At 44.0% G+C, this 10,668-nt stretch overlaps 1 protein-coding gene across 2 annotated transcripts in view; it reads right to left on the minus strand.

The window, feature by feature from the left end:
* Window positions 1–10,373, minus strand: part of sh3rf1 (SH3 domain containing ring finger 1) — a 103,777-nt gene extending 93,404 nt beyond the window's left edge. For both annotated transcript variants that reach the window (XM_060914007.1, XM_060914006.1), the window contains exons 1-2: window positions 10,071–10,373; window positions 6,435–6,954 (exon numbers count right to left, since the gene is read on the minus strand). In XM_060914007.1, the coding sequence (XP_060769990.1) occupies window positions 6,435–6,809 (375 nt within the window). In that variant the 5' untranslated portion in view covers window positions 6,810–6,954; window positions 10,071–10,373. The remainder of the gene's footprint in view (window positions 1–6,434; window positions 6,955–10,070) is intronic.
* Window positions 10,374–10,668: the final 295 nt, after the last annotated feature.

The raw sequence follows: 10,668 nt of genomic DNA on the forward strand, positions 1-10,668 counted from the left end.
GAGAACTGTTGTTTGTTTACACTTCAACTTGCAGCACTTTGTTGTAAAGACGCGAACGAAAAGCTTAAAAAAAAAAAAAAAACATACTTGCATGGGCAAAAACAATCCAGGATTCATTGGGCAGCGACTTTAGAAGGACGTCTGCAACACCAGATAGTTCAAGATGTCGAGGAACTCAACTGAAGGGTAGTTTTCGAGATCGTATGACAAATCCTTCTTTCCCAGACTGTAGGGGTCGATTCCATTGCACATAGCAATCTTCAGAATATATCTAAAGCCAGCAGTGGCTTCTAGATTATGAGCATACTCTAAGTTATCGCTAGTTGTTTGCACGACGGCAGCTATTTCACTTCCGGTAAAACTGCTAAGTCACGTGACTGAAACCCAGCAATACACAGCATCCCAATCCCACGTAAACTGGGAAGACAGTTCCACTTGCTCATGAATCCGGAGTATCATGACTAGCTCTAGGTAAGGATTGCATTTAAATGCATAGAAAAGCACAGAAATATCTGACTGCTTGAAATATCTACAGGGAGGTTCAGTATGTTTTGGTCTGAGTTTTTTTTTTTAAATAATGTGTATACATTCATCTGTTCGTTTAAGCCACATGACCAAAACCATCATCTTCTCAATACATTATGCATAATGTAATAACACAGGTACTCCTCAGCGCTGTCAAGGAAGTCCATAAAACAACCAGAAATGAGAACGCCCCAAGAAAGTCGCTTGTAACGAGCCAATGCAATGATCGCATTTTGATCTGTCTAACTGACCAGAGGAGACTCAATTGACTGCAAGTTTAAAAGCAGGAAGCAGCCCAGATACAAAGCAGAGGTAGAAATGGACTCCAAATGTGTACATGTGTGTATTCTAAACAACACAACAGCAAAGAGCTCCATGAAAGGAGCCGACGCCGCCAGGACAGAACTCTATTGCTGGCAATGCTCATGCACATACCGGAGGTCCACTGCTTCCCAACACACGTCTCTGAAGACAGAAGGCATTTTGCTGCATCTCTGCTAGCGCTCACAAACAGATCCGAGGGAAACCTGAAGAGAATGAAAAGTCTCAAGCTGCCAGTGCAACACAGTACATTCCAAATGATTTCTGTTCCTTTTGAAATAAAAACATCTGATCGATATGGAAAGCATGTGAAACAGAAAAGTGCCTTGTCCTGGCACACACTCGGCTCATTTCAATTATGACTGAGCCAAATCTTGGTTGTCACCATGTTCCTGCAGTCAACAGATAACCAACAACACTAAATCTCACACACACACACACACACACACACACACACACACACACACACACACAGATAGAGAGCCAGAATTAAAAGTTTCCTAGCTGTTCAAAATGAAAATATCAAGGTATTGTATAGTAACCTGGGGCCTCATTTATAAAACTTTGCGCAGGATTTACGCCAGAAGATGGCGTGCGCACGAAACTCAATGTGCGTGCGCACAGAAATATTCTGATTTATAAAACCGTGCGCACGCACGTTCCACGCCAATTTCCCTTTATAAATCACAATCCACTCTAAATTTGCGGCACCTGTGCGTACCTCAAGACACACCCACAACTGCCGATAAATATTCAGCGAAACGCCCTTAATGAATATTGATATCTGTGGACAACATGCCCAAAACAGAAGGAAAGACAAAGGCCCAATCCCAATTCTAATTTCTACCCCTTCCCCTCCGCCTTCCCCTCCGCCTTCCCCTTGGCCCTTCCCCTTGAAACTGAGCTACAAGGGATAGGGCTTGAAATTCAACCCTTACGTACTGGGATAGCCCTTCAACGATTGCATACGTCATCGCGTACCTCCGTCAGCGTTTACGTTAGCAAAACGCGACGCGTCATTGGCTGCGACCAGCCGCTACAGTCAGAGGCAGAAATCTCTGCTGGCAGGGTGTGATTTGTTAACTAACACCACTGAATGGGATATCTTTGGCGCTTCGTGCACCACATCCGACAGAATGAGGTGTCAGAACACTCATGTAAACAATAAAAGCGAGAATAACAGAACAAAACGTACGCAGTCAAGCAACCGAAAACAATACTCACTCTCAAAGCTTTTTAGCAGCAGCTTGGATTTCAGAAATCGCTGCTCATTCTCAGCTCGAAAGCGAATCAAGCGGCGTGTTTCCTCTGGATAACAACTTAAAACACGTAAATAATGGAGAAAATACATTTATGACAATCTTTCGCCGCGGGAACCGCCATCTTTCTGAAATCCGCATGAAATCTCGCTGAAATCCGCATGGCATTGTGGGAAATCACTCAAACCCCTTCGTTCGGAGTCTGCTCCAGGAAAATCTCCGTTTGGAGGGGTACAGAAGCCCTACGCCTTCCCCTACCCCTCCGCGTTAACTGGGATTGGGATACCCCTACCCCTTCACGTGAACGCGCAAAATGGAGGGGAAGGGCCAAGGGGTTGGTCCAAGGGGTGAAATGGGATTCGGCCAAAGAAGCACAACTTCACCGACTGTGAAGTTGAAGTGCTAGTAGATGAAGTGGAGCAGCGTCGAGCTGTTTTGTTTGGAGGCCATAGTACGGGAGTTACAAATGCGAAAAAAACGTGAATGGCAGCATATGGCTGATGCGGTCAATTCTGTAGCTTCACAAGGCCGTACTATGGCAGAGGTAAAAAAAAAAAAAAAGGTACGACATAAAGGTGGACGCCAAGAAGAGGATCGCGGCACACCGCCAAAGCGTCCGTGCAACGGGCAGGGGGAGCCGGAGCTCACCCCACTGGATCAAAAACTGGCTGGCATTATAGGGGAAACCCTCCTGAGTGGAGTTGTGCGTGAGGAGGAGGGTGACACCAAAGCTGGGCCACATGAACCAGCCGAGGACTCGGGTATGTAATTTTTTTTTTGGTTGTGTATCAAGGAACCACCTCACATTGCACATGTGCCCCCTTGTTTGAAATGGGTGTGAAATTAATTGAAACGAGTCTTCATCCAGAAAAAGTATTTTATTAACAAAAAAAATTCCCCTCGCAGTTGCTGGGTGTGCCAGTGAGGCCAGCAGTGTGTCAGCTGCGGCAGCGGAGGTCCCAAGGACGTCCACGGCCTCCGATGCATGTGCATCCATGCCGAAACCAGCCACCAGCGCCCGTGTCCTAACAGATGCAGTGCTGCAGGTGCAGCGGGAACATGTGGATGCCGTCCGCGAGGTCGCCCGGGAGTTAAAAGAAATAAAAAATGAGTTGTCTGCATGAAATGCCAGCATTAAAGAATTGCTTAAAAAGTAATCATTTGTTTCCATATCTAATTATTTACAAGCGGCGCATCACCTCCTCGCGATGGCGCACGGCTCCTGCGTTTGGGTGGAATGCCTGGGGATAGGGATCGGGGTCGAGATCAAGGTTGACCTCTTCAGCTTGCAAAGGCACGTTTTGTAGCTGTGCCACATTGTGCAGCACAGCACAGGCCCTAACAATCCTACAGACCTTTTCGGGTCTGTAACATAGCGCTCCCCCCGTGGCATCCAGACAACGCCATCTGCCCTTCAGGAGCCCGATGGTGCACTCCACAACAGCGCGCGCCTGGCTGTGGCGCAGGTTGTAAGTGGTCTCCTCAGGCGTTTGGGGGTTCATAAATGGCGTGAGCAGCCACCGTTTCAGCGGATACCCACTGTCACCTACAACATAACTGAATGAGTAAAGGGTTGAATATTTAGAAATGGTCTAAGAATGGTTACAAATACTTTCAAGATTTACGCATTAATCACCCGCACCCAGAAGCCAACCATCGCGCACAGCTCCAGCATCCAGTCTCTGCCCAATGCTGCTATGTCTCAATATAAATGAATCATGGGTTGAACCAGGCCACCGGGCGACAACATTTGTGAGGACCATGTCCGCGTCACATATAACTTGGACATTGAGGGTATGAAAATGCTTCCTGTTAACAAAGGCAAATTCATTTTCACTCGGCGCCCTTATAGCAATATGAGTGCAGTCAATAGCACCGATCACATTTGGGAAATCGGACTTTGCTGCAAATTGCGCTTTTTTATTTGCCTGTTCACCCACCGTGTAAGAAAACTTGATGTAGTTTGGTGATAAACCAATTACACCTCCTAACACTTCTGGCAAAATGTGGCTGAAGGTTGGCTGCGATATCCCGGACCTGTCAGCCAGTTCTCGCTGAAAAGTGCCAGTGACCAGAAAGCCGATGCAAGTCAGCACTTGCAGCAAGACTGGGATGGCATGATTCCGGCGGGTACCTCTCTCCAACACTGGGCCCAACTCAGCTATCAGGTGTAAAAGGACAGCTCGTGGCAATCTGAACCGGCTCATGAGCCACTCATCGTCACTGGCCAACAAATCTTGTTGGTCTCTGAAGACTCGCTCTCTCCTAATTCTTCCATTTGCCACATCCTCCAGCAATGCCAAATACGCCATAGTGCATCATAAGACCTACCACGGCAAATCCCTCTTATATACTATTTACACAGTAGGCGACCTAACAAGCAACATGTGTGATAGCCTAATGATCAATATTGAAAAATGACACAACATGCATGAAAGCCATAAGTGGATAATTAACAAAACTTAGCCTACTGCTTATGTTGCAAAAACATACAATCTATAGCCTATCAATTTGTCTTTACTGCCTTAAATAAGATGTTATTTTTGACAAGTGCACAAAATTAAGGATTATAAATGTTAAGTCAGTCACGTCTTTGATGCGCGATGTTATGTTTGTGTTAAACTTCGATTATTGAACCAATTTCAGGTCGTTCTCCCTGTTTCCTCCTGAGGTCGCATTTTCCGCGTTTCCCTTTTTTGTGTGCGTACGCATGGGTCAGAGCTTGCATGGAGGTGCGCACATTTTACCGTCAAGTTCACTTTTTATAAATACTGAAGCTTGCGTAGAATGTGGCGTACGCATTCCTTTATGCGTACGCATCGTTTATAAATGAGGCCCCTGGTCAGCTGAACAGGACATCCGTAAGGGCTGAAAAAGCTGTTATCCGACACCAGATAGATGGCTTGAGGAGAAAAGGCTACAAAAAGCCATCAAACTCAATCTGACCAGGAAAAAAAAAAAAAGGAGCTAGTGACTAAGAGAGTAACGGTGAGCAGGAAAACAAGGCTAGATTATAGGGACATCTGTGTTTTGGTCCCACTTCACTGACGAGAAGACAAAACAAAAACAAACCAACGTGCTGTCATGACAACCATGTAGGTTTATCATAACATGTGTGAGAAGACCTCACCACAAACTTATAATAGTACACACACACCCCAATACATGTACCCACAATAACAAGAGTACCGACGTATGCTTTCCCTTTTGTCTCCAATTCCTGCATGTACACACATGATCAGATCCAGGTAATACTGTTTCTCTTGCCACAACAGAGCACTAAAGAACTGTAACATGATGCTATCAGGGCTCACTCACGCACACACTCGTGTCATCTGGCTATGGCAAGTTAAGGCAGAGAGAGAGAGAAAAAAAAAGTGACCTCTATATGCATCATAGCATTAAAGTCAAAACACTAACTTAATGTTACTCCATCAACCTCCTGTGCTAACACTTCCTGTTTACCATCCTGACATGACCACCCAATGTAAATAGCCATTAGGGATGCATGGATCACAGGACAGACGTGGTTGCACTTTCCGAGTACTTGGTAACAGGATAAGCTGTGGTTTTGAGGCTCATGATGGAACGACTGTTTATTGCTCCTATAAGGTAAATGATAAACTATTCTTACAGATGTTTCACAACATTAACTGTAACAATAAACTAGATAAAATAAGTCAACTTGGTTGTAGCAATAACAACTCCAGTAACTCCACTAACTCAGTCCATCACTGATTATTTTCCTGTAACAGCACAATCTGCTAAGAGTCCTTATTAATTAGGGGAGTTGGGTTGCTACAGTCGTACAATCAGTGTGTGTTTTGAAAAGATGTTTCTGTTTACATGGCAAGTTGCTTAGCCAAGGTCAATAATAACTGTAGTTAGTGTAATTAGTTATGCCTTAGAGCTACTGGTGCTGTTGTGGCTTCACGGTCAAGGTATTTAACCGCTAGTGATGCTTTACAAGTCTTTGCTTTTGTGCTCACACTAACTGGGAACTCCGCTTGGTTCAATATTCGTTCATATATTAAAACTACTATCAACTTTAGTGTTATTTTTAGTCACCTGAAAAAATAGTGCGTATGGTGTCTTGCTGATGTGCTAAAACTATGCTTGAAGGCTGCTGCATGCTCACGAATGATGTTTTGCATCTGACTTTGCAGCATTTTGGGCTTTAGAAAGTCTGTAAAGATAGCAAATGACCCCTCTTGCAGGCTAAATACAGAGGAATTCACAGGCAGGTGGTAGCCAAACACCTCACTCACCAACACCTAAATTTCAGACCTGAAACCATTTGACGTGCTTGTATGGATGGTGAATACTCACCCTGACAGCGGTGCTTTTGGTCTGAGCTCTTTGGGGCTGCGTTCCTGGGTTTGCATGCTCTCTAACCCCTCCTCCAGCCGAGCCATTGGTACAACCCGTGCCTGGTCGCCAGGGTCGCTGCTTGATGCCGTCAAGCAGGCGGACAAGGAGGATGTTGCTGGGCAATTCGTCCACACCACTCTCCACAAGCGTGCGACATTCAGGACACCGCAGCTCACCGCGAGATCCAACAATGCCAAGCAGGCAGCGGCGGCAGAAGGTATGCTGGCACGGCAGTACTTTGGCAGTGGCGTCCAGCCGTTCTAGGCACACCGGGCACTCAAGCAGATCCAGCAGGGCCGATTCGTCCATGGTGGCACTTGTGCTGTCCCTCATTCACTCCAACTGGTCTCTCAGATGAGACAGACACATTTTGCATGTGAGCGTGCACGTATAGGAGAGAGAGGGAGACAATGTCAAGGTTCACCTGAGCTGTCATGTCACTCCCATACCATGACCATTGTTGCGTTATTACCAGGCACTGCAAGGAGACAGAAACAAAGTGGCAATATTACATTTAATGGAGAGGAACAAAGATATACGGACTTGGCTCCAGGAAAGATACATTTAATCCATCAACTCCAGGATCCATGATTCACCACAAACTCAGGCGATTCGAAGCATGTGCTCCCTGTATCTCTGTGGGGTTCCTCTGGGTGCTCTGTTTTTTTCCCCTTTTCCCCCCAAAACATGACAGAAGAGGAAATGACTATACTAAATACTTGTACCTGGAAATGCGATAGTCTGGCATCCTATTCAGGATATCCCTGCCTGGTACCCAGTATTCCCAGGATAGGCTCTGGATCCACCACAACCCTGACCAGGATGAAGCTAAAGCTTCATGAACAATAACAGATTAACCAAGTAAAGAAATTTAGTCCACGCTAAAAGGTTACAACCCAGTACATAGTCTTTCTCCATCACCATAGTAACTTCAAGTGTTTATGCTTCTAACGAGGTAGGATATCGGATACGCTGTGGAATGTAGTGTGTTTGGGGAAAACTCCATCATCAAAACAAAATCACTTGAACGCCTCAGTGAGAGTCAGATTTCAGTTGGCCAGAGAAAACAACCTTCCAGACCTGCTAAACCATTCTATTAGCATTAAAACACCTCCACAAACAAAGGACCTTATACCACATTACAAAATCCGCAGTACCCAGCCAACAGGCAGACAAAAGGCTAACAACACACACAGAGAACACAAGTGTGAGCTGGCAGCTGGCAAGACGTGTACACAACCAGCGTCAAGCCTAACAACTACACAGGTTACTGCTAATAATGAGAACGTATCTCGGAATTATAACTTTGTATCTCATAACATGCATGAGATACTATGTCATCATTATGACTTGCTATTTCATACTAATGAGAACACTTTCCTCAAAATTGACTAAATATCTCAGTATTATGAGATAGTAAATCATTATGAGACAATAAATCATATTTGTGACAATTTTCAAATTTCATTATTATGAGATAGCAAGTCATGATTATGAGACACAAAGTCATAAGTCATGATTATGAGACAGCAGGTCATGATTATGAGATACAAAGTCACGTCGAGATAGCAGGTCATGATTATGATATAAAATCATAAGTCATGATTATGAGACAGCAGGTCATGATGATGAGATACTAAATCATAAGTCATGATTATGAGATAGCAGGTCCTAACTTATTATGAGACAGTAAGTTATGATGAGATACAAAGTCATAAGTCATGATTATGAGATAGTATCTCATAATCAAGACCTGCTATCTCAATCATGATCCAGGTCAAAAGTCATGATTATGAGATAGCAGGTCATAGGTCATGATTAGGAGACACTAAGTCATGAGTCATGATTATGAGATAGCAAGTCATGATTATGAGATACTCTCATAATCATGACCCAAGTCATAAGTCATGATTATGAGATAGCAGGTCCTAACTTATGATGAGACAGTAAGTCATGATGAGATACAAAGTCATGAGTCATGATTATGAGAGTATCTCATAATCAAGACCTGCTATCTCAATCATGATCCAAGTCACAAGTCATGATTATGAGATAGCAGGTCATAAGTCATGATTAGGAGACACTGAGGCTACGTTTACATTACGTCGAATCAGCAGATCATCAGATTAACGTTCTTAAAACGATTCGCGTTTACATTAAAACCGTTAGCCGTGCACACAGCAACACCAATACACGGATACGCTCGGCTCCGCAGGCATCCTGCGCTCCAAATCACTCCGCCCTGAACAGCGAGTGCCCTCTGGAGGGTGCGCACTCCGGCCCTGCGGAGCTCACACAGCGCGCGAGTGAAGTGCACAAGCCATGATTCGGGACTGAGCCGCTGTGTGTGAGATCCCAGCGCATATCACTTACTACTTGCAAGTGGAAGGATGGCAAGCCTAAAGACAATCATAACTACACAATGGGCAGTATTTGCATCAGTATTTGCAGTATTTTCATACTTTTATACTCTTTAATGAAAGGTGATACAAGGCGGAAGTCCGCGCCGTTTTTCAGCAGTCGCGTCACATGACCAACGCCAACGAATCAGGAAGGTGGATGTCACAGTGACGTTGTCCAATGAGGACGCCAGCTAGAGCTCAGCACAGCGTATTCGCGTATCTCAATGTTTACACAGCACCGGACCAGATACGATCTAGATTGAATACGTGGACGCTGGTGGATTCCCGTTTCCCGGCTTTTCCAGGTGGTTTAATGTAAACGGACAGTGCATCCGCGAAGAAAACGAGACAGATACGGTCTAATGTAAACGTAGCCTGAGTCATGAGTAGACAGTATCTCATAATCATGACCCAAGTAGTCATGATTATGAGATAGCAGGTCATAAGTCATGATTATGAGAAAGTCTCTCATAATCATGACCTAACTCATAAGTCATGATTATGAGATCCTAAGTCATGTGTCATAATTATGAGATAGGATCTCAGTATTATGATATAAAGGACATTCTGCTGTGACTTCGGAAATTGGAAGAAGGTGAAATTTAAAAAATAAGTAAAACTTTTAGATCTTTTTTTCTGTCTCAGAGACAAACATAATGTCCCTTTAAATACTATCCAGAGTCAATGAAAGGGCCAATTTGGCCATTCATGATTTAAAAAAACAAACAAAAAAAAACCTTTGTTGCGAGGTTACTGAGGGCACTTTTAGAAGCTTCTGTTGTGGAGACGATCCGAAAAGAAAGAAAAAGCCGCCACTTTCCTTTCTCACACATGCGAGGTAAACATAAGCGGATAATAAGTAACCGAAGCAGTAATAAGTAGTTAGCGCTAGAAAACAACAGTGTTGTTCCCAGGCTATGATTAGCCAACATTGTTTCCATGCAACGTTACAAATGTAACTGGTGTTTTCCGAGAAACAAAATGTCGCTCTGCTACAAAACAAACAAACAAAAACAAAAAGGTCAAATCTTAAATACTATGCCAATTTTAAACTTTGCCGCAATATCACATGATTTCTCCAATTCTCTCACTCTCTCTTTCACACACACCAAATTACTTTAATATCCCAAATCGAGCAGTAATTCAGGTCCATGAATAGAACTTCTAAAATATCTGTTGAAAGCACAACTACCTTTTATACAGCTTCTTCTTCTTTCCTCCTCCTCCTCCTCTTCTTCTTCTTCCAAAAACAGCCGCTTTCCGAGTTGCTCCGCGTAAAACTGGGAAACTTGGGAAAAGGAAAAGGGACCCTGAAATCTCTATCCTTGATTCAAACCAGATGTTTACATGTTCACATCTGGTATCTTCAAGTCCACAATAAATCTGTCTACTTCAGTGCTGTATTTGGTGATCCGAATAGGAGATCTTATGTTTGGAATAGTTTAGGGAAAACAAGGAAAAAGCAGGAGGACTGAATCCCCGCCGCATCCAAGCGCCATGATCAACTGAGTTGATCTTGTGGGACACGCAGCCATATGAGAACAGCGTGTCAGGCGGGAGGGAGGATTTAAAAAAAACAAAACAAAAAAAACCCAGCCTTGTCTGGTTTCACCCAAGGCGACACGAAATATGTAAATAAACACCAAACTCGTCGTTTTGGCGTTTACATTTTCCAAGTTTAATATATTGAAGTCGCCGAGGTTGTACAAGGAAAAAGAAACTGACTGATTAATAAGTCACGTACTGTTGTACCAGAGTACATTCTGGAAATTTTTTGTTTGTAGCCTCCG

The sequence above is a fragment of the Neoarius graeffei genome, chromosome 2 (assembly GCF_027579695.1).
Source record: "Neoarius graeffei isolate fNeoGra1 chromosome 2, fNeoGra1.pri, whole genome shotgun sequence".
Taxonomy (NCBI): Eukaryota; Metazoa; Chordata; class Actinopteri; order Siluriformes; family Ariidae; genus Neoarius; species Neoarius graeffei.